The 27,126-nt window shown below is 39.5% G+C and overlaps 3 protein-coding genes and 1 long non-coding RNA gene across 6 annotated transcripts; 1 reads left to right on the forward strand and 3 right to left on the reverse strand.

Moving 5' to 3' along the window:
* Positions 1 to 27,105, forward strand: LOC131673066 (uncharacterized). The gene is made up of 15 exons (XM_058950745.1): positions 1 to 123; positions 13,787 to 13,913; positions 14,736 to 14,897; positions 20,915 to 21,028; positions 21,443 to 21,576; positions 22,235 to 22,385; positions 22,711 to 23,051; positions 23,127 to 23,345; positions 23,425 to 23,527; positions 23,628 to 24,052; positions 24,135 to 24,926; positions 24,994 to 25,351; positions 25,430 to 25,810; positions 26,223 to 26,491; positions 26,607 to 27,105. The coding sequence occupies exons 2-15, from the start codon at positions 13,799 to 13,801 to the stop codon at positions 27,060 to 27,062; spliced, it is 4,020 nt and encodes a 1,339-aa protein (XP_058806728.1). The 5' UTR covers positions 1 to 123; positions 13,787 to 13,798; the 3' UTR covers positions 27,063 to 27,105.
* LOC131673069 (uncharacterized) lies at positions 3,333 to 5,772 on the reverse strand. Its single transcript, XM_058950751.1, has 4 exons — positions 5,655 to 5,772; positions 4,164 to 4,316; positions 3,713 to 3,757; positions 3,333 to 3,645 (listed from the first exon to the last, which is right to left on the reverse strand). The coding sequence occupies exons 1-4, from the start codon at positions 5,722 to 5,724 to the stop codon at positions 3,440 to 3,442; spliced, it is 474 nt and encodes a 157-aa protein (XP_058806734.1). The 5' UTR covers positions 5,725 to 5,772; the 3' UTR covers positions 3,333 to 3,439.
* On the reverse strand, positions 5,954 to 6,999 carry LOC131673070 (uncharacterized). The gene is made up of 3 exons (XR_009302679.1): positions 6,870 to 6,999; positions 6,375 to 6,542; positions 5,954 to 6,306 (listed from the first exon to the last, which is right to left on the reverse strand). It is a non-coding gene; the product is annotated as an uncharacterized LOC131673070 (long non-coding RNA).
* Positions 8,935 to 10,945, reverse strand: LOC131673068 (heme transporter FLVCR2-like). Of its 3 annotated transcripts, XM_058950749.1 has the most exons (7): positions 10,606 to 10,945; positions 10,054 to 10,523; positions 9,784 to 9,992; positions 9,611 to 9,714; positions 9,429 to 9,539; positions 9,076 to 9,347; positions 8,935 to 9,015 (listed from the first exon to the last, which is right to left on the reverse strand). In XM_058950749.1, exons 1-6 carry the CDS (start codon positions 10,821 to 10,823, stop codon positions 9,080 to 9,082), a joined length of 1,380 nt encoding a protein of 459 aa, XP_058806732.1. In that variant the 5' UTR covers positions 10,824 to 10,945; the 3' UTR covers positions 8,935 to 9,015; positions 9,076 to 9,079. The 3 variants fall into 3 exon arrangements, with proteins under 3 accessions (XP_058806732.1, XP_058806731.1, XP_058806733.1); XM_058950748.1 differs by lacking the exon at positions 8,935 to 9,015 and having other exon boundaries at positions 9,061 to 9,347; XM_058950750.1 differs by lacking the exon at positions 8,935 to 9,015 and having other exon boundaries at positions 9,061 to 9,347; positions 10,617 to 10,677.
* Positions 27,106 to 27,126: the final 21 nt, after the last annotated feature.

Raw genomic sequence — 27,126 nt, forward strand, 5'->3', positions numbered from 1 at the left:
TGAATATTAGTTGAATTATATAGAATGAAGGCTCATTTAACAAATCACTCTTAACTAGCTTTAGTTCTTAATGTACGTATTTTATCGTCGCTGCAGGATTTCACGTAATCTGGACGATAACAGGTAACGTTAGAATTTTTTTTTTTTTTCATATTTAAATCTTTGCATGTAAAATACTAAAACTTTTTTTCTAATCTAATCTAATGTTTTTATTAGTTTGCTAGACAAAGTATTTTGCAAAAAAGTATTACAGGCAATTATTTAATAAGGCATTTGTCTTAGCATTATTTGTGAATATTTCAATGTAAATCAAACTACAATCTTTCTCACGCTGCTGGGAAAAAATCTCATTTTAATACTCGAAATAACTGTTTTCTACTTGGAACTTTAATTTATGGATTTATCTAATATTCTGAAAATATATTTTTTAACTTATTTCGTTATAATGAATTGCCATTGTTTGTAAAGTGTAAGTTTAATGTTTAACGTTATAATATCTATTTTGGTTAACGATTTCCATTTCTTCCAACAATTCTTTTGTTGATACAAATACAAAGAGAAAACGTTATTTTTGAAAATTGTTATATTCTATTGAGAATTGTTTTGAAGATTGCGACTCACGCTTCAATGAACATTTTCATATCTTCTCACGATAGCGGCATGTGTATCGATTTGCAATTCAAAGTTACACGGATTACATATTTAAAACTAATCAAAATATAGAAGTAATTTTTTTTGCATTATTATGCCTTAGACCTTGGGATAAAACAACGTAATGCGTACGTTGAGATGGTATTTAACTGAATAGCGTCGTAAATTCACCAAAACTGAGCTATAACTTTGTGAAAAGTAGCTGTTAATAAAAAACAGTTAAGTACTGTATCCTTAGCAAAATAAGACATGATATCTGAATTAAAAACCCCCCTAAGAACTCGATTACGGGGCAGCAGTTTTGTACTGGATTAAATTATATTCGCCGTTTATTGAGAAAACCTTAAAATCCTTGAAGCGAAATAATCATTAATTGTTTTTATATTTTGAGGAGAAAAAGAACGAATGAAGTGTTAAGCACGGATCATTAAAGGCTGAAGTGCAAGCAACGTATGCGATAATAGATAATTGGCTAGAAAGCAAAGAACGTCAAAAGAAAAAAACGACAGAATTCCAAGATGGATAGCCGCGGCGTTGTAATGTTCGCACCAGAATAGTTATGATTGAGATAGAGAAAGGCAGAAAGGAAAAGAATAAAGGCGCAAGTGAACAGAAGCGCGAGTAGTGAAATAATAGAGGCTCGAGCCAGCAGCGATGCCTTGGTGTTTTTTTTTTATTTTGTTCACGGGCCGCGCTCTGCCAGAGGAAAAAGAGGAATAGAGAGCGCGGGTTAGGGCATAAGACAGATGGATGGGCAGGCAGAAGTGAGCGCGAGGAAACGGAATTAATGGGCGCGCTGGGCGTCATGGCCGCGTGGCCAGCGCCGGCGCATAAATATTAATTAATACCCGCTGTAATTATGAGCGCGCCCATACACGCCTCGACGAGCTCTCGCACTTCCGAGGTTCAATATGCATCGACGGAGCAAGGGCTCTCTCTCTCTCTCTCTCTCTCTCTCTCTCTCTCTCTCTCTCTCCACCTGTAGCTGCTCGTACGCGTGTGTTTGTCCTTCTTTTCCTCCTCCGAGCGCCGGTATACACGCTGCTCGTTTATCTCGCGATCGCCTCATCTTTTTCCAAGCTCACGCCAGTGCGTGTGAGCTCATTGAAATGGCGCTATATTAGCATTTGATGATGAGGCGCGTACGGAATACTCCCTCTGTGCCTCTACTATCGGGCCACAATATTTTTACTTGCGTTCGTGTCACTGAATTATAGTCCGCAGAAGCCAACCCAGGTCTTATAATACACAAGAATTGACATTTGAAACCATTCATTAAGAACGCCTTGTCTATGAGTTAAAAATGCTAATAATATAATATAACGTCAAATATTAAACTACGTCGGTAACACCCGTAAGTGTGTGCTAGAAAAGAATAAACAGATTTAAGACACATCTGAAAGTAATCGAACCAATCCGGTATTTGGAGTTCGTTGGACGACAAACAACATAAGTCAAATGGAAATCAATCAAGATGCCACATAAAGCCGCTACGTTTTCGAATCTACGGACGTGCAAGTGGTATGTGTAGCCTCTTTATGAGTCGATTACAAATGGTTTATATTTATAGTAATCATAAGACGTGCGTATAGCTGGAAATATATGGCTTTTCACTTGGGTGTCTCGGATGACAACAAGCCTGATCAACTACTCGCGATTGAATTGTCTAACGCGTAGGCCGAGGAAATGGAAACTTTTTTCTTATTCTCCGACCATCCACGCCAGCTCTATAATATACCGAGCTTCTTTCGCTTACGGTAACACGTCCATCGTGAGAAGAGATTCAAGAAAGGAAAGAATTTGAGCGGACTTGGTGAATCTTTCAGAGCCTCAAGAATATACTATTTGCATAAACATTATGTACTTCGTTTCTGGTGGGCTTTTATTCGTTTTACGCTTTATCCTTATCATCAGTGCCTGCACTATCAAAACTTAGATCCTATATTATTCCTACGTTAAACTTTACAAAGTTAGGGCTTCATTCTTTATTTTAATCAATATGTATTTCATGGCTAATCATCAAATGGCTCGCTCGCTAAATATACCACACGTTCATTCCTCCTGAGTTTCTAATGAAAAATGTCAAGAGCGTAACTAATAGCTGATGTAATTATACGTTAGATTTTCCATCAAGTGCTTGTCTTAAAAGTATGCAAAGCATTAAAAAAAACAGTATGCATTTCATTTGTATCTGAATAAGGGATGCGCGGTCATTAAGATAACGTTGCAAAAAAGAAAGAAAGGAAAAAAAGAAACAAAGTAACCAAGCGCATTGTTTCCAAGTCAACAGCGTGCACGTGGCAACATCCTCAAGTGCAAGGGAGCTACCATTCGCGGAAAAGTCACATACACGTGAAGCGCAGAACGAGCTTAACGGACCAGCAAATTACGTGTTATTTCGTGCGCATCTTATTCCAAGTGACGGTCTCGAGCTGCACGAGCATAAAGCTCATATGCGTACCCGCAGCTTGCATCCAAATAAATCAAGCGCTATTTTCGGCAATTGATCCGTCGACAAGACGCTCAAGCGTACACGATATATTTATATATATATAGCATACAATATTTACTATGTGTGAGTTTAACATTTGTCCACTTTAAATATTTATAAAGAAATGTTTTTAAATATATTACAATCAATTCAAATACTTTACTCATCAGTTATTAGTTAGGAAGGTTGTAAGTATTGATAAATTGAAAACGTTTTATATTTATCATATGTATAATCACAAACACATTATAATACTATATTCTAATGATTTTTTTTCTTAAAAATCATACGCATAATTTATTTATTTAAAAACAGCAATATAATAGAGATCACTAAGCTTGAAATGCCAGCGAAGATGTTTGATGATGAGTTGCAAAAATCTTTGCCGCAGATATTTGCACTTTTGAGCGTTAGATTGTACCGTTCAAAACTATCTTTCAAATATTTTTCACTCAAACCCGCTGGCAGGCACGTTCTCAGTATAATATTTTTATTTTTAGCCACTGCAATCAAAATAAACAATGTAGTTTTTTCGTCAAATGGCATGTTTCGTTAATTTGTGTAATTTACCATCTTTCAATTCCTTGATTTCTACGCACTCAAAAGCAGCGTGAGCTGAAAAATATATATAACAATACAAACAATTTCAAACATTGACAGTAGTTGTATCATAAATGCTTCAATTTAAAACATAAATTGCTTCTACGTATATTAATTTCATGAGAGAACTTGTTTTCTATTTACATGAACTGTTATTGCGTAGATACATTCGTTTCACATTTTAATGTTTAGCTTCATGCAGTTTTAGAGAAAAACCGATTGGAATTGAAGCTGAAGATTATATTGAAATGAACGAAATATCCAAATTAATTCTTAATAAAATTGCTTTTAAGTCTAAATATGTTCAATTTCAATCAACTCGATCGCATAGATAAGTATTGAACTAAAGATGATTGTGTAAATTGACAATTATGATAAAAACTGTTATTTGTCCACAATATAATAAATGTAATTGATTTACCTTTTGGATCACTCGCATTTAATAGATTGTTTTTGAATTCCACCCATGGTTGCTTGAGATCGGTACAATTTATCTGGTAACTAGCACTTTTGAAATTACTTACGCAATTTTCATCAGATAAACTGTCACAATTATAACATTTCAAAGCAAATCCTGAAATTTTTGCCACATTATTTTTATTATACTACAATATAATCAAATTGGTGACCAATATCAAATCGGTATTTTCATTTTAAGGGGAGAGCCTCGTATAGACAGATCGAAAAATCTTCTTTTTTTTTTATTGTATGAAACCGAAAGTATATCATTTCGAGAATATGCTGTTAAAATTTCAAAGCGGAATTCCAAGCGGTTGCTTGGATATAGGTATTTTCGCTAAGGTACTTCGGCGCGCTGAGCAGGTTGTCAGCGCGCAAGGCACAGTGGGCGGGGCCGCTCGAAACGTGCTAGAATACAAAGGCACTTGACCCTGAAGACGACCTTTTTTATGGCCCAGGCATGGCCGAATAGCAAAAACGTCGATAATTCATCGTAAGTAGAGAAAAAATACAATTTTCGTCTATCGAGAACTAGAAGCGCATTTTTCTCGGAAACAGATGTTTTTTTTAATTTCGGAGTTGGCGCGTAAAATTATTTAACGACATTTCAATGTATATGAAAAAAATACCACTTGAAAAATAATTTAAGTAGCTAGTCTACATACCTATTGGATTTTTCAACAAAAAATTACTTAATCACTTTTTTCAATAATAATAAAAAGAGTTTTTCAAATTTTTTTTCAATTTTGTTGTACATTTTTTATACTTTATAATTAGGCAAGTGAACGAGATATTTATATGATAATAACAAAAAAATCATGTTGGTATGTTTTAGTAGGGTATAGCAAACACAAAATCACGCACCAATTGAGAAGACAAAAAAGTCTTCAATGTTATCAGTTTTTTACCACGCTATTAAGTGAAATTTTGGAAGAAAAAAAGTAATGTTATTCTCAAGTAGGTAACAAATATACGGTAAAAATTTCAAACAAAAATATTGCATAATTTTTTCAGAAAAAATTCCCAAAAGTTTCCTGATTTTTTTGCTATCTATACGAGGTTCCCCCCTTAACCCCTTAGCCTACACGATATCTACCCGAACTGGCGCAAAGTATATACTTTTCGTAACATATATATTTCAATGCAACGAAAGGAATTGTGAAATAATAAACAATGTTTAGGTACATAATCAATTGATCAGTTGACAAAAATAATTTATTATTTCAAAGTCTTTACCACGAGTCAGACTCGTTGTTTTCGCTTATGGCACAAATTCTTTACCACGAGTCAGACTCGTGGCTATAGGCTAAAGGGTTAAGTATGCATGAATTTAATGGTACAATATACGATACTTACTTGGTCATTGTATTGCAATAAAAGCAAATAAGGTTACGTAAGCCATTTAAATTTGCAAGAAATCTTAATCAAATTGATCGTTTATATTTTATCTTACCTTGATCGATATTCAACAAAATTACGACCAAAACCGTTAGCCCCACTAACAAACTTTTTTGGAAAAGCATGATGCTAGTCAAGATTTGTAATCCGAATGACGTGACCAATATGGACAAGCTGAATATTATATACAGATTGATACTAAAAGATAAGATAACTCGATATTTTTGATAAATACTCGTGTAAGAAGCAGTACAAAATCGGTGGTAGGAAAGATTGAAAATAAAACACGGAAATCTAGACATTTCCAACAAATTGTAATTTATTTAAAAAAATATAATACTCAGTGGTTCCACTTATTTGCTATCCATTACACGAATACATATTATTTTAATAAAGAGTAAGATAACAGTTCATATGCAATGACTTGAATATATGAACTTGAATATATTACTTTCGAAGTCTATTTAACGTCAACTAATGTCACAGTATTAGGATTACATCAGTCACTATTGATTCAAATGCAATTTTTTTCGACTGAAAGAAGCTATAAATTTATATTTCATGAGGATATAATTTTTATTGTATACTCTTATCATGAAACAAGCGTTATCCAGTGATACGATTATTATGATAAGACTGGAATTTTTCTTGAAGTTTCATCCATGACAGGTACAATACTAGTTTGTATTTTCCCCAAACTGACCTTTCTTGTTTCAATCATTTAATTTATAGCAAAGATAAGATAATAAAAATATTTTAATTTAATTATGCTTACCGATCCCGCCGTCTCAAAACGTTATTGTATAGATAGAGCAATAAATTTCGTTCGAAAGATTTAATATGTAATCTTTAGGCCTACAATGGCTCGATCGGTAGAGCGACGGACTCGCACCCGGTAGGCCTGGGTTCGATTCCCAGTCCCTGCTGATTGATACAAGCATCACTGAAAAAAGTTTTTTCATGTGCTTTGTTTTCAAACTCATTGCAAGCCTCCGTCGCTGATTAGTACTGATGGAGCATAAATAGAGCGACGTTAAATAAAAAAAAAAAAAATATGTAATCTTGCAATGATTATAACTGCATTGATTATTTGATCCACTAAACAGACGGCATATACGTAAATAAATGTCCCGTTTTTGCAAAATGACAAACCGTTCAGCGTGTTTAAATCATATGCGAAGCGGAACAGTCATCGGAAGATGGAAATGGCAGAAAAAAGAAAATGAAGAGACTTGTAGCTTTGCTATAGAATATCGCGAAGGATACGTACTTGGCCTAAGAAAAAGAGACAACAGGTCGAGCGGTGACGGTGCACCTCAAGTGGACAGTTAAGCTGGACGTTGCGCGCGTCGAGTCAAATATTTGTGCGCGTGAAGTAAAAGTGACAACGCTTGACTGAGAGTATCTATAATGCAAGCACGCACGGCATGTTCGACCACGAAGACAGAGCATTCACGGATGCGACTCCTCTGCGTTAAACGAGAAGCTTGATGATTTTATTTGCTTTTATGCGTTTGCTGTGTTTTATCTGTGGTTCGATGAAATCTCCGCTGTAGTTCAAGGTCCTTAGTAAACTTTTCCGTTGTTAATTTTCTTAAACTGTATGCTAAATGTATACTTAGATTTCTTTTATTTTCTTAACAAAACATTCGAATTATCCGATTCACTTCACTCGGTCATAAATGATTCAAAATTAATTTATGTATCTAGTTGAATTTCAAATGGATATCACAGATAATACTTGAAACTTTCCTCAATACGATTGGGATTCGCCGTTTGTAAATTTCCCATTTCCATGAATAATTGTAAAAAGCTGAACATTAAAAATATTTAGTTTTTGTATGAAATTCTATCAAAAGTTCCATCTTTCATAAATTCGAATTGAACAACCAACAGCGAGCACGAACGATTGTTGTGCTTACGTTTTGAAAGAGAAACAGGTACATATTGACTCGAGCGTTGTCATGACTTTTTCGCGGCACTCATTAAAATTAACTCCTCGACTGCACTGTTTCTCGTCAGTGAAGTAAAAACATGCAGAGAAGCATTGGAAGCCTGTCATTACCAACAGAATATGTATATTCTACACGAGCACTCCACGCTGACGTAGGAGACACTTTGAATGACGCCAGAAAGAAAGCAGCACTAGCAGTCACAGCAGTGCGACAGTAGACCTACCTTACTTGCACTTCTTTCCTTCTTGCAAATATATATATATATATATATATATATAAAACTCAAACACGAAAGACCAAAATCATTGAATTTTAAGCAAGTCATTAACTTTATTGGTAAATAAATCAAAACTTCATGCATCTGTTTATCTGGGCCAATTTCTTCCGGATAGTTCAAACGTGGACGTAAAATAAAAAAAGAAACTGTAATCTTGTGTTCGACGGGTAAACAACTCGTGTATTTGAAAAAAAGCATCGATAAGTGGCTCGAGCAGAGATAAAAAAAAAAAAGAGCGGCATCTCGCACGCAGCGCATGCGTTGTTCCACTTTGCAAGCCACGGAAAAAGATTCCGTCGACCGCCAACGCCGATGCTGCTGCTCAACGAGTACAGCACGTGAGGCCTGGTACTGCCCGATTCCCGGTTTTTGCCCGACAGAATGCCATTTTACGAGTCTGTTTATCCACCGCGACGCGTGTCGACGCAGGTGTCTTTTCAAATAGCGCTCGCCAACGAATTTTTTTCGTCAACTTCCTTCATTATTACAATAACAATAGTCTGTCTAAAACAAAAATTACAAGTTAAATCAATAATATTTCTCTGCATCGTAACGCAGTAAGGTGACTTGAAAGTGTAGAAAACGGCACTTTAAATAATAAGGATCGGATAATCTTGATGAATGGCGATCGTTTTAATAGCCTGGCAATAAAACTTCCGGCAACATTTTCATTGAACGATGGCGAGAATGAAATGCCCAGGAGAAATAAAATACAAATGAATTTGCCGTAGTCCTCGGGTCCCCTGGCTAAAAGCGTCTAATTGTTCCGAAACGATGCAGTAACACACTCCATATAGTTTACGGGTAGCAGTCAACAACCGGTTGCCAGAGGAATGCCTGCATTTTTTTATATTTAAACTGGGCCCTCTTAATTAACGCAATTCCAATTTAATTTGCCTCGCCACGTCCACGTCTTGGCAGACCAAATTCTTGTCTTCTGCTCGTGAAGTTCGCGCTGCATGCGATAATTTCCGGCCTCGCCGCTACCAATAGCATCAACGTTGACTTTGCTTTATTGATGTGAGATACGCACGTAAAACTATACAAGTTGTGAAACGTAGCAAACAATGACAAGTTTTACTTATTTCCAAATTGACTTGTTGCAGGCCTTGCATACGTATGCTCGATTTGTGATGTTCAAGATACGTTATTGTTACGCTTTCACATTGAAAAATGAAAATGATCTGAAATACGCCAATACTGTACTTAATTATAATTATATTTGATTCTATAAATAAATGTACATTGTTAGCCAAGTTTCCCTGCATGTTGCCTTTTACGCTCATCACGTGTCACACAGGTTAGGATAAATCCAATGATCGATACGAGAGTAAGGAATGCGTAGGCAGCAACGTCAGAATAAGATATTAGAATTTGGTCGAGACACGCCACGAAAATTGCAGAGTATAGTTGATTGGCTAGATTCAAAATAGTGACAGAAATGGTCACGGGCTCTGGATAAGTGAGTTCTGCACACGTTTCGTAGGCTGTTGTGAAATAACCGTGAGTGAAAAATCTATAATATAAACGTAAATGATATGCGTATTCTCTTGATAGTAATTCATACTAATAGAAATCAGACAAATCGAAATATTACCCGTATAGTCCAATGGCAACGTAAACTGTCCATTGTACTTCGAAGTACATTGCAATTCCAAATAATATCGTTGTCAGTATATTAGCAGCATATAGAATAACTAAGATGAGCCTAGAAGACACAAAATAATGTTTATAGCGTAAAGTTTAATAAGAAGGGAATGCTTGTGCATAAATATTCACTTGAAAATTTTGTATCTATCAACGAGCCTACAGAAAATAACTGCACCGCAATAACCACTCAGAATAATCAGTAAGCCCATTCTTCCGGTATCTTTTTCCCCATGCTAAAACAAAAAGAACTTATCAACAATGTCACTTAAAATATGCCCTTGAAATGTAAATGAGCGTCATACTTCAAAATGACGCATATACAACGTATTCAATGACACGTTTACACAAATCATTGCTCCTCCAACCAGTCCATGCGCATTCCATAAAAAAATGTAATTTCGATTTTTCAGTAGACGACGAATTTTCTTGAAAAATTCCAAATCTTCGCCAAGGCATAATTTTTGTAGAGCTCGCGCTTTACTTGGCGGCAATTTCGGTCCCTCTGAAAAAACTTAAGAAGCAGTTTATGCTTAGATTGCGCGATGGAAGAAGATGCGCGAAAATTGACTTACAGAAAAGCATGAGGAAAAGAACACATGTACAATAGAAGGCAATAGGTAATATATAATGATTCAGATTTTTGCCAATGTCGCCTGGTTCGCCGTGATTTCTAACAATAATTGGGCTAACAATAGAAGAGACGGCAACGCCGATTACAGTTCCAGAACCCGCTAGAGCCATAGCGGTGGCCACTTCGTTTGGGCCAAACCAAACGGCAGCCAATGTGGCTGGTAACGACGAGCAAACCACTTGCCATGCTCCTACAAAGCATTGTCCGATCAATATCAGGCTAAATTGATCTGGAGCTATTGCAAAATACTTGATCCAAGTGCCCAAACAGACGGACGCCGACGCAATAACACAGACAAATCTTAGGCCTCGCTTGTGGATCAGCCAAGTGACGGGATATAAAAAAACTACGAATGATGCGCTGTAGATCATCGCAGTGGCTTTCACAGCCATAGATGAGACGTTAAAATATCTAAAACGAATATCACCGCTTACTCTGACTGTCAAGCATTAATCCACTACAACAATTTAGTCAATTACTGATGTGAAATTACTTGACAATCACATTTAGGATCATAGTATATTGCAGCCATTGAAGTTTGTTTCCGAACACAAACATAATGAACAGTATGAGAACCAGCCATCTTCTTTTGTAAACCCTGATCGTTACTGCTTTTTCGAATTCATTTAAATCGACACCAGCTTCTGGAGAGATTGCCTCCGACCTCGATAGTGACTTTCTTAGTGATTCTTTCCTATCCTTATTCATCATTCCGCACTAAGTATTATCTTATCACTCGTGGCGAACTTTAATTTTCCTTATTACAAATTACTTTTTATTTTTTTCAACGAATTTTGGAGTCTTTGCATCAGATCTAAAAATCAACTATTAAACTCTCGCCTCTGACCAACAAGTGTTAGATATGCGTTATATTTGCGAGCAATATTAAGCTTATTTTAGTCGCATGAAAATAATGACCATTACGCTAAAGTGGTACTGATAAAATTGTAGGTCACATGGTCGCCGAGACACATATACTTATGACAAACTGGTTTTCAACATGCTTGTAGAATGACCTTGTGAAATTATCGAATGTCATTTTTTCTTAATAATATTTCCTATTAACAAATTTAACAATTACGTTGCTTTTTCGTAAAACACACAACTACGCCCGTATAAAATCACTCCTGACGTACCACATCAATTTCATTTTTTTCTAGTGTACCGTATATTTAGTTCGTACGGCCGTCAACTTGCCGAATCGCCCTTTATACTCGATGCAGTTAATTCTCAATGCATTTGTGCAAACACATAACAGTTGCTTTCCCAATGTTTCCAATTAATATTAGCAATGAAATAAATGAAGATTCAATATGCGATTGAGCGAGAATACAAGCACTCTGACTTTCACGACTCGTCATATTTCTGTCTATTTGGCAAATAATTCGGAAAAGGCAAGGCGCTATCCACTCATCCACTTTTGGGTCTTGGCCATGGTAAAATATAGAAGCATCACCCGCACCCGCTGAAGCTGCAAGGTCGTAGCGGTGGAAGCGGCGAGGAGACGGGGGAGGGGCGGGAGGGAGCGTTGAAGCCTAGGGCACCAAGGCAGCTCGCGTGTGCAGCGGCGCTTTATGATAGTAATATACCGTTGGCAGTGATGCGCGCGTGACGCGCGACGAGAACAGGTGGACTGCGGCGGAGAGTACGAGTTGCCGGTCCAGCTGTGTGTCGCTCTGTCCGCCGTTCGTACGCCGGGCAATTTTCTTTTCTTCCGCGCTCCATTTGCAACGTTGCGTACGTACACGTTAAGGGCGCTCCTAGCGCGTGAAATTTCCTAAGCAGATGTCGATGAGATTAGCGGCAGGCGCACGCTGTGGTCAGCTTGCAAGCATGGCTTACATTTTCGCGTTTGTTTTTGCTCCGAAGCGCTTTTTCCCGAGCCTTCTGCCATTCGCTTTGTCACCATTCCATTTGCCACGCTAACTGTCTTTACAAACAGAGTCCCATTCTAAATTCTACTTCAATAAGTAGTGCTACTATCTTCTTTTATCTTTTACAGCTTCGACGTACACATGAATACCAAATCGAATCTTTGATCGCATTGTCATTTATGAATGCGTATAGATCGTGATTTCAACCAGCAACTAATTCAGAACAGAAAGAACAATTGAGCGATAAAGAAAGAATATAATTCACGTCGCCATAAACCAGGCTCGCATAACTTATATTTATTACATTTCTTAGTGATCAGATTACCGATTACTTATAACAAAAAAACATTATTTTTCAAATTTCATGCCTGACCGGATTATAATGTTTCTTTCAAAATTATCAAGTAATCATCATCATGATCGCGACTTTAAGCTTAATGTTACATTACTAATACCGCGTAAGTCAGCATTTCATCCAAACGTGAACAAATTTTTCCATGTAATATAATCCAGTAATAGATATTGCTTGTAGCAAGGATTCCTCATGACTACATTTTAATGATTGCAGTTATAAATGATGTAAGACTATAAAATTTTGTAGGCGACATGCGTCTAATTAGTCAGAAATAATGTGTAAAATACACTTCCAATTTTAACCCTTCAAGAAAATTATATCATCTGTGGTAATCAATTAATTGGAAGAGTCATAAAGCTTTAACGATCAAAAAAACCTGTACGTTGTCACGGTACAGCAATTTATTTCATAATAGCTGTAAGTCTTCGCATGAATGAATTTTGCGGCTTTGATATAATATGTAACATTACGTTAAAAATGGTTCAAAATAAAAAAAAAATTATTACACGCGTGAATTTTTTGCACAAATAACAGTACTACTTCCCGGTTACTACACACTAGCAAAAGCATGTTGAATACCATTTATAAAATGCGGCACGCGTACTGCACATAAAAACACGATTATGTGCGGCTTACAATTAACTTCGTAGAGTTTAATAATCGCAAATAATAATTGTAATCATGGTGAAAGTTCATATTATTAAATTTAAATGCTTAATTAGCCGAATTCCAATGATAATTGAAAAAAATTCGTAAGCAGAAGATGCCGAAATCAAAACATTACCACCACATCTTAGCAATCGTCCTTATATGTATATGTGTGTATATACACTTATTCTTTTAAATAAGTCCCAAATGATTCAATTAACAGTTATATTCGTATCTCGATTCAATAATAAAAATTGATACTTTATGTTTTGGGGAGTATTTATAATATAATTTTTAGATAACAATTACGATTTGACAGAATAAAATATAGCTCACGATACACTTTACAAACCAGATGATTTGAAAATTGTACAGTAGATGAAATTTTCAAATGATATGAACACCCAAAAACAAAAAAAAGTATATTGGCACAGCTTGCAAAGTATTCCCGCGTAATCAAGTATGGATCGCGGTGTCGTTTTATTCAACTGTTATTCGAATTTCGCTGTCGCTATATTTTATCATCGCGCAGAAATTATTAGATTACATCATGAGATAAAAGAGAAGTTAAGAACATGGTGTTTTCGTGCATGGCCTTCATAATTAAGTAGATCTGCATCATTAAACAGAAATAAAATAAATCTCTGCGAGAGCAGTTGTGCAAGGCTTGAGTATGCTTATAGCCCGGCAACACATGCGCAAAACGCGGTAGCGCGCAGGTTTCATAAGTCAGCACTTACTTTCCGGTATTGAAGGCATAGCGACACTCATGATGGGATATTAATTTCTCATTTCAGAATGCCGAGAAGATGCCTCTTTTATTTCTGATTTTCTCGTTAAGCTGCCATCATGTCCTGCAACTGGCGCTCGCCGACGAGATTACCTTGACGAGACACGCCAATGCAGATGTTTTCACCATTCCAGGTAAAGGCTGCTTTTTCGAGAAAACAAAATTCATTAAGTCAAACCATTCCCGATTAAGAGAAAAAGCGCAAACGCTCGTTTTTATCGATGAAAAAAAACAGGTAAAAGCGAGTTTTAAAGGTTCCGCTTAGCGCGTGCGCCTCCGAGTTTTTATTTTCAAAGAAATATTAAAAAAGACTTCCAATGAATATTTTGTATATTTCTTCATTTGCGCACGCGTTAACGGCTATTTTTATATTATTGCTTCATTATATCTTGTTGTAAATTTTATGTCATCACGGAAGGCAAAATAAAGTTGTGTACACCCGTTGAATGAACTTCGCATATAAATTAAATTGCTGTATACTGATCCTTCTACACGTTATACTTGTGACACTATTTTTCAATTGCTTTAATTGATCCTATTTGTTTGTTAATACGCAATATCAAACTATTAAATCACTACTCATCTAATAAGATTGAATTCGCTGAAAACAACTGAAGTACAATTTCCATGAATAATATTAATAAATTTATATTGCAAGTTCAGTTTACATTTAACTTCTCGTCTCCCTATTATGTATTGCATTTAATTACAACAATACTACTTTTTTATAACGGCTACAAGATATCAGCATACATGTTACATAATGATTCTTAAAAAAATACTATTTTGCAAACAACCAATAAGTATAAAAGATTTTCGACTGCTGCTTAGTTCAGCAGCAAATAACTCAACAATAAATTAAATTTAAATAAAAAAAATACAATTTATCTTTAAGTTGCTTTTTTAACAATAACAATCATAAATATTATTTATCTTGCAAATTTGTACTTTCAAAGGATCCTGCAACCAGGCTTGTATGGTGCTGAGTAGTGATACTGCAAGCCCTTATGGGTCCATATCAATTAGTGGTTATCCAAATGATTCGTGCATGTGTCAGTGCAATTATGAACTGCCAATTTTCCGTGAAGATCTTGGAATATGTGTAGATAACATACAAGGTATGTGCCATGTTATATGATGTATAAGTCATATACATAAGAAAACTGTCAATAACATACTAAAGATTATATTACTGTTATCTGATTTTTTTATAAAAGATTAATTTTATTCAAATCTATATTTTATCACATTCTATGTAAATCAATTATGAGTTATGCAATAGTTGGAAAAGTCATTAATGAATTTAACGTGCTGACTACTATTGGCGTATTAACAGATTTATTTCTTTACATTATCAAATAATATTTACATAATATCTATAAATTATATTTAAGAGCAACCTGGAAATGGATCAACTCGGTTTGTTCTAAGCATGAATTGTATTCTACGACTCATATCCTCATCGTAGATAGCTTTACATCTTTCATAGTTAACCCTTCGTCTTACTTGAGTTGGTTTTTCATAGTATCTAGTGCGACGAAACTGATCTAGAATTTCCTCTTTACCAAGTATCTTGTTTAATACACGACAGGCATGCTCAACTTCATTATTCTTGACAAAAACAGTTCTTGCCAAAAAATAAGGATGTTTAAATCCCATCTAAAAAATATATATATAATAATTAAGAATATTCAAAATAGATAGCCATTGCATTTAAATATGTCATAGTTAATCAAATATCTAAAACTTTTATTCCATATTACTTAATGACTCAGTAACAACGACAAATAATATTATTTGTAAAGGTTACGCTTACTAAAACTATAATTTTCAGTTTATACTGCATTCAAAAAAATACGTAATGCATCTCCAATAATTTAATTTGTTAAGGTAGTCTTACCTTTTCACGTAAACGCAGTGAATCTTATTGTTTTTTATTAAACTTGACAGTTCAAATCTTTCAAAACAACAATCTATTGTAAAATATTTTATTTCTATAACCTATCTCTGTCTCGTTCTATTCAATCGAGGCAGTATCAGCGCCACCAATCGCTTAGGTGGTAAATTTTTAAGTTATCTCTGCCGGACTTGAATATATTTTATTTTAAAAATGAATCAAAGTGGACAATTGAAAATGTTAGGGTAATCCCATTTTTCATTATAACTTTATGAAGTTTAACCTTCGTTAAAAAGTTCTCATTCATAATAATGTTTGTTTCTTTATAGCTGCGATATATTATTGTTTTTATCAGAGTTAAATAATAAATAAATCATGACAATGACCGATATGAGTTAAATTATATTTAATTCATGAGATTTTTTTCAAAGGCAAATTTTCAAACGTTAATAAAAAAATATTTACTTGTCTACAGAAACGCATATTCACTAGAAATTAGAAAAATACTTTATCGAACATTTTACTTAATAATGATTCGTGTTCTTTACATGTAATATGTATTTTACAAATATACCAATAGCTTTTACATACAATAAATGCTTGTGGACCTATAATCAAATATTTTCAATTGACATTCTACTAAGACATGGCATAAATATTTGATATTCTGGTAATACAACTCCTAGAAATCATAGATAATAATATTTGTGATAAAAATCTTGAAAAAATGAGTGCGATATACCACTAACATTAGATAATCGTCTGTACTATGACGATTGAAGTGCTGCTCGACGGAGGCACTGCAGCAGCATGAAAATTTTCCACGCGAAAAGTAATTTGTGTGCCAGGGCAAACATCACGTACAAAGTTTCATAATAATGTTATAACGTTTAACGCGATGGCACGAAATAAATGCAGTGAGTGCAAATAAAGGCCAAAAGGTTTTGAACTGGCTCGCAGGTATAAGTCGAGAATGTAACGAGTTGGGGCGAGCGCGGGGTATTGAAGGTCGTAGTGCCAAGATAACACCTGCAAGGGATTGACCCACACATGGCTACCACATATATTCATATAGCGAACGTGCACGACTCTGAAACTCAATTAAAGTGCTAGTTGCGAATCGCTTCAGTGTGATATATAGCGGAAAATAACTTGCGAGAACACAAACTAACAGCATTCATTTTGCTAGTGATTTTGCTTTTGCAAAATAATTGGATTTTAATGAGATACACTTTGCTTTGGACTCCGTATACATTATAAATTCAAACCACTCATATATCTGTTATTTTAAATAAACTTTCAAAATGATTTTTTCTAACATTCAAGTTCCTTTCAAAACGTTAACGGACAATCTGTATAAGCCGCTATATCGACAGTCTAATTGCTCGCTTGTTTCGATACAAATTGAATTTTCTACTCGAAATATGGAAAAACGTTTGTCAATTTTACAGCGATTAATTAAATTATATCTTCGAGGAATGTATTTAATACTATCGATCAGCTGTGCGATAACTATAATGACAATATTTATATGTTTAGTACCTGAAAGCAATCTAGGATATTGCCAATAAGCAGACGTCAACTCGGCGGCGCGCTTTTATTCAGTATTTCAAAAATATAGCAAAAAAAATAGTATCGGTCTTTACCGTAAAAGTAAGAACTTACCAATGATCAGTTTCAAGAGGAAAATCGTGAAAATGTTGAAAAAAACAATCCAACGTGTAATTTATTGTGAAAAGAGGGACACACGTGCGGCGCGATAAAGATTACAATTTTTCACGCTACAATATAGCTACACCTATTAATAAGTCGTCTAAATTTTTAATGAATCGTAAACGTCGAGACCGGTTCCTCTTCGAAAATAGATCATCTAATTGAAATAAAAATCTCGACTGCGCTAAGTGCCAATATATGCACGCCAACACAAAAAAATCTTGTGATTGCACACATAAAAATTATTTATTATACATGAAAAATTACGTGCATCTCTGTGTTTTTTTTGTTTAAAATAAATTATTACGTGATGCATCGTGTAATCAAATTATACTTTAGCGGTTCATTTGAAAACTTGATTTTCGATGCAAACAGTCATGAGCTGAGCTTATTTGTAAGTTTCCTAACCATCCAGTTAAATCGATGACTACCATCACAGTCTGCGAAGGGCTATTCTTGTAAAATGAACCAAGGCACACCTTGAAAATCATACAATGTTCACTCGAGCATATTGCAGAAGAATGATCGCATCAGACGAGCACGCGGCGTGCTCTAGGTGCGTGATCGTCGCGGCATCACGTAGCTAAACGTATAGTTATGCTCGGCGCAGTAATCACAGCGGCGAGCTTTGCGGGGCCGCAAGAAAGTGAGAAGAGTCGGAAGTGAAGCAAAGAGCGCGCGCACGAACGACGGTATAGAAAAGCAAAGGGCGAGTAATCCGTGCAAAAACGCGCAAAGGCGAAGCAGCTCGCGCGCGATGTATCTCTGAAAGGACGCCTGCGGCGTATTAGCCTTCGCGCCTAATTAGCGGCTTCTGGTACCGGCCGCAACTGGCAATTGTCGATGCGCGCGCGCGCGCGCGCGTGGATGCGAATTAATGGTTGACGCCAATTTTGGAGTCTCAATTGGAGGACGCTCGGCTCCGCGTAACGGGAAAGCGCTTAACTGCGCGACTTAATTAGCGATAACATTCTCTGCGTTCGATAGCGAGAACGGATTCGTTTTTTACGCGCTCGCTCGTTAATTTTTTATTTGCGTCTGTTTTCGATACGAGGTGTACTTGTGATTGCCGATGCAGCAGGTGCAAGCGCAAGGTGTCGCGCAGGGTTAGACGTATTAATTTAACGAGCGCGCGCAAACATAAGATTAGATATGAAATCCACGCCATTAAAAGCCGGCGAATGAGCATGCAGCTCGAACGAGATACGAGCCGCGATGTATGTATGCGAACATGCATCGCGCGTTTACGCACTGCGCGTTTACGCGACCCAAGTATGTCGGATGAGAGATTGCACGAAATCCTCTGGAACGTTAGAAAGTATAGCCGCAGCCTCGCAGTCTGATCGTTAAACACTCGATCCCTGCTTACGTTTGAAGAAGTGGATGCGCGACAGTGATAGCGAAGCTAATCAGCTTGGTTTGCTGCCAACCGACGAGGCCCAGTGATGCACGCGCGGAGCTTGTGAAAAATTGGCCGGGCAGGCTCCGCGATATCGCGATTTATTTCCGCCGTTGAATTGCAGACGCTCGCAGTGCCGTAAATTGCGCGAGGCTCTGGCGACGCTTGCCAATGAAAATAAGCTCGCGCCTGGCGCGCGGAGAAAGCGCAAACGCCGTAAAGACGAGAGCCGTCCAGCCGTCGGGACGAGGGTTACGCGCAGCGCCGCAAAAATCGCACCTACGTCGCGCGCCAGTCGTCCGCGGCTGAAAGCTTTGCCCGGCGCGAGATGTAGAAGCGCGTCCGCGCGAGCCTAGCGGCATATTAATGGTCGTCTCGAGGACGACGGAGAACCGGATGCACTATGCGCCGGCGACACGGCTCTCTCGCGGAAAAGCCGGTCGCTCGTTAATCAAGCGCGCCGCGGCAGTTGTGCGTCCGCTGCGAGCGCGCAAAATAAATCCCGATTGATTCGAGCCGCGCTCGCGCACGCGTGCGCCTGTGTACTCGCGCGAGCGGCCGACGTCGTCTTTGCGATTTCATGAGGCACTCAGGCGCTCGCGTCGTTGGAAAAGGCTTTTTATGGGAAGCATGGCTCGCGCGATTCGTGTCCCTCGTTTTTCCCAAACAAAAACGACGTTCCGCTGATTGATACCTCGCGCTCGTCAAATAAATCACCACGCTCGTCAACTTATGGCTACACCGACCTAATCGTCCTCGCGGTTCTCGCGTCCTCGCGCCCGTCGTCGTTACTTCTTTATAATATTCCGCTACGTTTCAATCTGACCTTCGATTCGAACTGTCGGGCCTCATAGATAATTATCCGCCGAGAGGAAAATGACTCGAACTCGAGGAAGCTCCGATAGGAGTTTGCGTAAGTGTTTGCAATGCAGAAGACGAACATCAGTATAATGATTATACATACGATTATACGCGAGATGCTTAGGTTGGCGCGCGTTTATAGGAGTGTGCAAGTGAAAAGTGTCATCGTAAATGCCGAGTGAGCGCGTGCACGCGTTGGTTATTTAAGTCGAGCGAGATATTTAACCGCAACGTACTTACACCAGCTGTCCGCAGCGTTCCATCGGCATAATGACGTGAGTTTTTGTAGGCCAACAAGAGTCGCTGCGTTGAGGGACGCCTTAGATCTTGATGCGCTAACAGGCTACCTTCATTTTTCTTATAATTTCATGCGTCTGATTTAGAATCGTATCATAAAGCAACCTAGCTTGATTCGTTAACATTTTTGCGCATTCTCACTTGCAACCACTTTATTTTCAAGCGAGCAAACAGGAATCGTTTGAATTAATCTCGGAACAGTTAATTATCGACGATAAATTCTCTTCGATAAAAATAAGCCCTTAAATGTTTATCTTTGAAAAATAAATGGCCGGTCGTATCGCCAACAACGATAAAAAACAACGAAATTTTCGAGATAAAACTTTGACAAGTTCATCGGCTTCGATCGTGAATATAAACACGAAGGCGTTCAGCTCACTAGTTCAAAATAAATGTAGCTCGAGACAGGTGGCATTGTGTCCAAAATCGATAGCTCGATAGCTGATAGATAAATGATAATTGACTAGCCAGCCACAGGCTCGAGTACAGTTTTGCCGTTGCAAACGAATGACGTAATGAGTCGGATAATTGAAATGACGGGAATTCGCCACGGCAGCCGCGGGCAAGCTGCAGCAGCTCGAGTGACAGTCCGCTCGCAGAGAGTGTCGTTCGCGCTGCGGAGCAATAAACATCGGACGCAGTGCCGCGCCGAAGCCACTTATTTGAAGGAAATAATGATGGACGCTCCGTCTCCAAGTCGCTACGTATCCCAGGACTCCATTAAATGCTTCGCATCCAATGATTGGCAGCGGGTTGTTATTTCAATAACTCGAAGGCTATGCGCAATTATTTGCTCATCGTTAAACGCGATTACGCTGCGCGATTCGACGTCTTCGCGAAAGTAGCGGCAAAGCGGAGGAGAAAATCGGGCTCGGCCCGGATGAAACCGAGGCTTATTTCATCATTTCATTTTTGCACGATGCCGCGTCGTTATCATAACTTTCCCCTCGTTCTCTTTTTTCTTGCAGAGTGCGACGTTGCTGGCTTCGTCGGTAGTTCCGGCCTAGTTGAAAAGGTGCCATACGTTTTCCTTCCGCAATACGGCCAAATTATATATCCTCAAGCTGAAATTCAATTCGAAGGTGAGTATCAATTAGCGCACTACTTCGATCGTTTGTCCTCGCCGACTGGAGAAGCAGCGCAAGCTTTTTGCTTCACTGTACTGCTGCGCACACACAATACTGTTAGGTTCGCTTGTCTTCGCGGCGACCATGCGTCAACCTTGTTCTTTTTTTACGCGCTCCTATAAAAAAAAAAATACCGTAATTACGCATCGATAAATGCAATAACTGACTTTGCGCGCGCGCGCTTTTGAATAAATAGCGAGCGCTGCGATGCTCCAAGAAAAATATAAAAATAAATTACAGTTATCACGGTAGCGACTTGCTGAACGCGTTGTACATCAGCGCGCGGATTGGAGTGCGATTCCCAAGTGTTCGCATTTGCGAAAGACAACGAGCCGCTCGGGAAAACGCTCAGAGTCGGTCAATTTGCAGGAGTAAAATCACCGGTGTGCGTGATCACGGGGGTGCAGCAGTTGGGCAGAAGCGGCTGGTCGGATCTGCGCAACGTCTCGGACGTGGAGTTCCCGCTGAGTCTGTATCGCGACGAGGAGCGCAGCTTTCTCCAGGCAAGTGATCTGCGCGCAGGGCTAGAATGGTGGCGCGCCAGAGCGAACGCGAGCTTGTCTCGCTTTCTTTCGCGTGAGATCGCGCCTCGATTTAATTTTCTCGTCCGCGCGATCGGTCGCTCTCATTCATCCGCGCGCACACGCTCTACCTTTGCATACTCCATTCCCTCGATTCATTAAGATGCATGCTATTTAGCGCGCGCAACGAATATTGAGAGTAGACGCGGTTGTTTCACTTGTATATTATACGTTGCTGATCGGCTTGAACGCGCGCAACACGACGACAGGTGAAATCCGCGCAGCGGCCTATAACGCTAAGTTAATTAGGCCTTTTTACGAGAGCGCTAATTGTCCCTTTCTTTCGCGGGCTTTACTGCCACGTCACATATTAACAGCGTGTCGGCCGATGAGTTATTGTACGACTAACAACATATAACGCCTGCCTGCGATCGTAAGGCAAAGTACTATAGCTGTATTAGACAGCGATTTACAATGAACGACGGACGGACTACTTGTAAACAGTTTGCATCTCAATTACCGGGCGATAGTTCCACCGAGAAACCGTCAGCGATCGGACGAATTTGGCTCGATTGTAGAAAATATGTAGTACCTCGTACGGAGGATGAAACTGAAATAAACGTTTCACTTTTCTCGACAGTGGACCGGTGAAGCGAAACTGCGCGAGGCTGCAGAGGGCAAAATTGTAGTTGTGAAGCTTGCCTGCCGAGATTCTCATCCATCGACAGTGTACCGAGGAGTTTTCACCCCGTGCGTCGCCTTTCGCGTTGCAGGCTCGCCGTCCAGAGCCGGTGAGTTCGACTTTCGATCCCATATCGATGGCCGTGCAAAGCACGGCCATCACTACCAACTGCCTTGCGCGAGATAAGGAGTCTTGTTTGTTATCCACGATCACTGTGTATGCTCCTCTTCAGCTCGCGCTGTACAATATACAATTACGCGTACACTGGGATCACTGGCTCTAGCCAAGAGCCTATAACATTATCACCTGCAGTGTTCACAATCGGGCGAGTGAGATATTTTCTCGAAAACACATGCATTTATTATTCGCGGCATCTCATGGAAAGATCTTGATATACGTTCAATGCGAAAAAGAAATGTCGATGTATATTTCAGCTATCAAGGAAGTCCTATTCTCAACAAGTCCACCAAAGCCACAAGGTCTGTCGAGCAGCGAGTACACTGCTATCGGTATATCTTCGGTGTTACTAGCCCTTATTTACATTGCAAGTGTATCGCTATACCTACACAGCCGCAAGAGTCGCCGAAAAGACAATGAGGAGCACGCACCCGAAACGGGCAATTGCCTGGTCGACGTCGAGGCTCCAGCACACGTTAAGTGCAATCCGCTACTTTCGGTCTCGCGACACTTTGAGAGTGACACTAATAGCGCGATCAGCGAGGCTGATCTGGCCGACAAACTGCTACATAGCGAGAGCGAGGCCGAAATCGAAAACGTGAGCGTCAGCGTGTACCGTGAAATGTTCATTCGAGCACTCGGACAATTCTATAACTCTGTTATGGGCGAGCAGGTAACATCCGCGGTCGTCCATCCGTACGAAGAATGTTCCGAGCCACAAGAGCAGAGCAACAGTTCAGGCCCGATCATTGGCGAGCGATTACCCGAGGAAGATGTACGCGTCATCGAAACAACGGAACACGGAAATCAGCACCACATGCCAGTTTTTCCAGGCAGTCAGCGCAGAAAGCTCTACTTCAATCCTGCCTACTTTGAGAAACAACTGTTGGCGGTTAGTGTTCGTTAATATTTGTCGAAGCTTAAACGCACAGATTTTTATTTCAATGGGGAATGTAATATTTGGCTTTCAGGCACCACCTCCGGCAGCCGTGGAATTCCTTTTAAAAATTCGAGAAGTCATATCCATAGCTAAGCATAAAATGGCAGCCAAGCGTTTCGTTCCTACGCTCAATGGTAAATATCGCGAGCCAATGATCCCGTGTTGCTTCTCGTTGTGAAAATGAAATATGTCCGAGCTCTTTGTTCGTCTAATTCGTTCTTGGAAATATCGCAGAAATTCCAGAGGAATCATCCTCATCGGAACGCCAGAGCATCGCGGCAGCCAAGGCGCACAAAAAGCGAGCGAGCTCGGTGCAGAACGGCGTGAGCGGGCTGACAAAACTCGACAGAAAATCGTTGCGATGTCCGGGATGTTCGGGGTGCAGTAATGGTTCGTCGACTCCGAGTCTACCGACAGCACTCAACCTGGCGGAGAACTCCGCCGGGATCGCGCCCATTAGTGGCGAAAGTCGAGTGCGCGCCTGGCTTGAAGACGTCAAGCTACTCGATATGCGCTGGCGTAATCTCGAAGAAGAGCGAAATTTCACCAAAAGGTACTTCAATCGAATCAACAAAATGGTTAAGGCCAAGGAGACGAAAGATCTGGAGCTTGAGTGCACGAGAATGTCGACCAAATCGCTTCCCCCGATTTTCAATCAGGTATCATTCCATTGTTTTCTATTGGATATTCACAAACATTGACAGGTACTGATAGCTCGCTTAATCTTCTATTCTGCCTTAGATGCCCGAAATCGATTTTAACGGCTGTTTAAATGATACGTTTGTCAACGATGAGGCTCACGGCCGAGCCAAGTCGAAGAGATCGGTACGGTCGGTAACGCACGAGCCTGGCCACTTTGATCGACAAGCAGACGAGGTGACCGAATGGACCAACCGGAACTCCTGTTACCACGAAGAGAATGTCGTGAATGCAAACATTCGACGAGCGATCGAGAGTTCGTTTAGAAAGCAGCTGGACCAGTTGCACACTGCCAAGCTAAGCGAGAAACCAAGTTCTAAATCCATCGTCGCTGCACAGTCGAGCAGCGAGAAATCCGCAAGATGCTCCAGCTACGAAAATGTTCAGGTCAGGACAGCAGCCATCAACAATGCGAAACAGAATTCCGATCTGAGCATCAAAGAAGATATAAGCAAGCAGCAGCCGAAGAAAGTACGACAATTTATCGAAGAGCCGGCAGAGGCATCGGAAACTCGGGTACTGCTTGATATAATCAACGACGAATTGTCGTCTCGCAGTACCAACAAGGCAAAACGTATAATGGACGCAGTAATCCAGGAGTTAGTCGTAGCTAAGGAAAAAGAAAAAGAATCGCAGACGAGCAAAACTTCGGACTACGAAACCGATAGCTTGGAGAAGACCAAAATCAGTCGGAAATCTTGGAGCTCCGCTGACTCCACGGAAAAGTCCAGCCCTGCTCAGTCCACGGCTCTCCCTATGGACGAAGAGCTGACCATGAGAAATGCCATTATCGACGTTCAAATCAGCGAGACAACAAGTAATCTTATTAATAATGTAAGTATCCCTTTAAAGGACGTTTCCACGTCATGCAGTAGCAATAATATTTCTCTGCACATTACAGCACAATCTACCCGAAGTGGTGCCGTTACGATCGGAAAACTACGCCTTGGTAAGCGAAGTTTACGTGAACGATGGTTACGCGAGCCCCACTGGCAGTGACGACGAGTCAGGTCCGGAAATTCAATACGAACCAGAAAATCCGGGACACTTGACTATCAAGGTCATGGATTCGCCGACGAATTATGTGAGGCACGACGAATCCGATTACGAGCCTGATACTCTCGATCGGAAACCAATGAAGTTGAAGATCAACGATAACGTTATCTACGAAAAAGACGTCAACGAAGTTTTCGTGGATTCACTCGAGCGTTCGTCCCAAATATTGCTCAAAAGTAAACGAAGTTTTAACGAAGCAAATGGTGACAATTTATTCATAGATCGTGTTTAAACGGCTTGTCACTTTTATTGTTTAATAAAATTGTATTTCGTTCCTTCAGATATCGATGCCAACTCGAAACTCCCGCAAGAGTACAACAGTCTGCGTGAAATATTCGAAGCTCGACTTAAGCATCAACAGCAACGAGAGAACAAGCAGTCACAATTGAAGCTACAAGAGCGTGAATTGCCGCAACAGGAGAAAACCCGAGAGCATCCGCAAGAGAAATCATCAGCACAACGCCAAACTGAAAACAAGAAATCGTCCCGCGATGGTAAACGGGAAACAGAGAAAAATTGCCGTAATGATGCTTGTAGCTGTGCGAGTCCTCTGTTACCCCGTCAGGAGCGTCGACAGCGCAAAGCGGACAATCAACCGGATGTTGTACCTAAACCACCACCACCCCCGCCACCTCCAGAGCCACCGTCACTTGATCAGATCGGTAAGTCTGTTCCACGTGTCTCTTATTGTCTTTTCGGATAATTATCAAAAACCAATACTTGCAAATATAGTGCGCTGTGCTTCTGAAAATGTTTCCGAATCAACTTGAGCTTTCCAACTTCGCGTTTACTTAGCCATCCATCAGCCTGTGAATTTTCATTACTTTTATTAAACTTTTCCAATATAATTTCTAGTATTGATTTTTTTAAGCAGCATGGAACCTAAAAATTAAAGATTGATTATCAATGAAGTTGAACTCGAAAAGCCTTTAACGCTTAAACTTATCAAGCTTTCGTAGCTTACGATAGTACAAAAAACGATGAATTTATACATAGAAATAGCTTGAAATTTATAGAAAATAAACTTCTTCGTGAATAAGTAAAAATTTGACGTAAATTATTTTTATTTGCCAGCAAAAAACGTGCAGGACAGGAGTTTCGCCGAAGCAGGTGACCCTACGACCCGCAAAGACGCTCCTGTCATCCAAATGCAATGCGTTCCTGTCGTAGGGAAGCCACCGGCGGTAAGCCAAAAGCCCAATGTTGCCGGAGACTCGAATGCCGAAAATTCAGTCGAATTCGAAAGTCATAAAGCTGCGAAGAAAGATAAAGAATCCGAACGACTGGGTACATCGGCACTGACGAACGTCGACAATAAGAAAAAAAACGAAAAACGACAACAGGTACCGTTTGACAATAATCTTACAATAACTTTGATTTATTAATTGGATACGGGTTGAGGGAAAATAATAAAATTCAAACTTCTACAATAAAATTCAAAAACTTCTACACTTGCAGTATCGAAGTTCCTTAAAGTGGCGAGGTGCTACAAATGAAGAGAGTCGAAACAGTCGTTCGTCAAATCGACGCTCCAAATCCCAGAAAAGATCTGATCGATCGCGCTCGCGCTCAAGCGAGGCACCTAATTTCGAGGACAGCGCGTATGTGAGCAGTCCTGACAGCAGCAACTCCCGACGCAAGATGCTGCTGACAGCCGAAGATTTTCTTCAGCAGCAACTCCACAGCAGCTGCACTGAAAGCGACGAATCGACGAGTGGCAACGGTGCTAACAGCGAAAGTGGTGCCGAGAGCATCGAGACTGACAGCGTCTTCTTCGGCAATTTTCGTGCGCGCGCCGAACGGGAAAGACTCGCCCTCGAAGCCGGTTGCCATCATCGAGACAAAGCAGCTAAACAACAGCAGCAGAGCTCCAGCAATTATACAACTTTCAATGCCAACTCCATAGTCCATTAGCACCCACTTCTTTTACTCAAACATTCTTTTTATTTATTTCATTTAATATTATTTCATTGCATAC

The sequence above is a fragment of the Phymastichus coffea genome, unplaced genomic scaffold (genome assembly GCF_024137745.1).
Source record: "Phymastichus coffea isolate CEN01 unplaced genomic scaffold, Cenicafe_Pcof_1.1 PCOF00166, whole genome shotgun sequence".
NCBI classification, from domain to species: domain Eukaryota; kingdom Metazoa; phylum Arthropoda; class Insecta; order Hymenoptera; family Eulophidae; genus Phymastichus; species Phymastichus coffea.

What these genes read in the sequence shown, in the direction of transcription:
- LOC131673066 (XM_058950745.1), top strand. Translation starts at nt 13,799, where the DNA reads ATGCCTCTTTTATTTCTGATTTTCTCGTTAAGCTGCCATCATGTCCTG. An exon ending in AGATGTTTTCACCATTCCAG is followed by an intron (nt 13,914 to 14,735) that starts GTAAAGGCTGCT and finishes GTACTTTCAAAG; the next exon opens with GATCCTGCAACCAGGCTTGT. An exon ending in AGGCTCGCCGTCCAGAGCCG is followed by an intron (nt 22,386 to 22,710) that starts GTGAGTTCGACT and finishes TGTATATTTCAG; the next exon opens with CTATCAAGGAAGTCCTATTC.
- LOC131673069 (XM_058950751.1), bottom strand. Translation starts at nt 5,724, where the DNA reads ATGCTTTTCCAAAAAAGTTTGTTAGTGGGGCTAACGGTTTTGGTCGTA. An exon ending in TTTGTTGAATATCGATCAAG is followed by an intron (nt 4,317 to 5,654) that starts GTAAGATAAAAT and finishes CAAAAATTTCAG; the next exon opens with GATTTGCTTTGAAATGTTAT. An exon ending in AATCAAGGAATTGAAAGATG is followed by an intron (nt 3,646 to 3,712) that starts GTAAATTACACA and finishes TTTTGATTGCAG; the next exon opens with TGGCTAAAAATAAAAATATT.
- LOC131673068 (XM_058950749.1), bottom strand. Translation starts at nt 10,823, where the DNA reads ATGATGAATAAGGATAGGAAAGAATCACTAAGAAAGTCACTATCGAGG. An exon ending in GATAGATACAAAATTTTCAA is followed by an intron (nt 9,540 to 9,610) that starts GTGAATATTTAT and finishes TGTGTCTTCTAG; the next exon opens with GCTCATCTTAGTTATTCTAT. An exon ending in GTTGCCATTGGACTATACGG is followed by an intron (nt 9,348 to 9,428) that starts GTAATATTTCGA and finishes TTTATATTATAG; the next exon opens with ATTTTTCACTCACGGTTATT.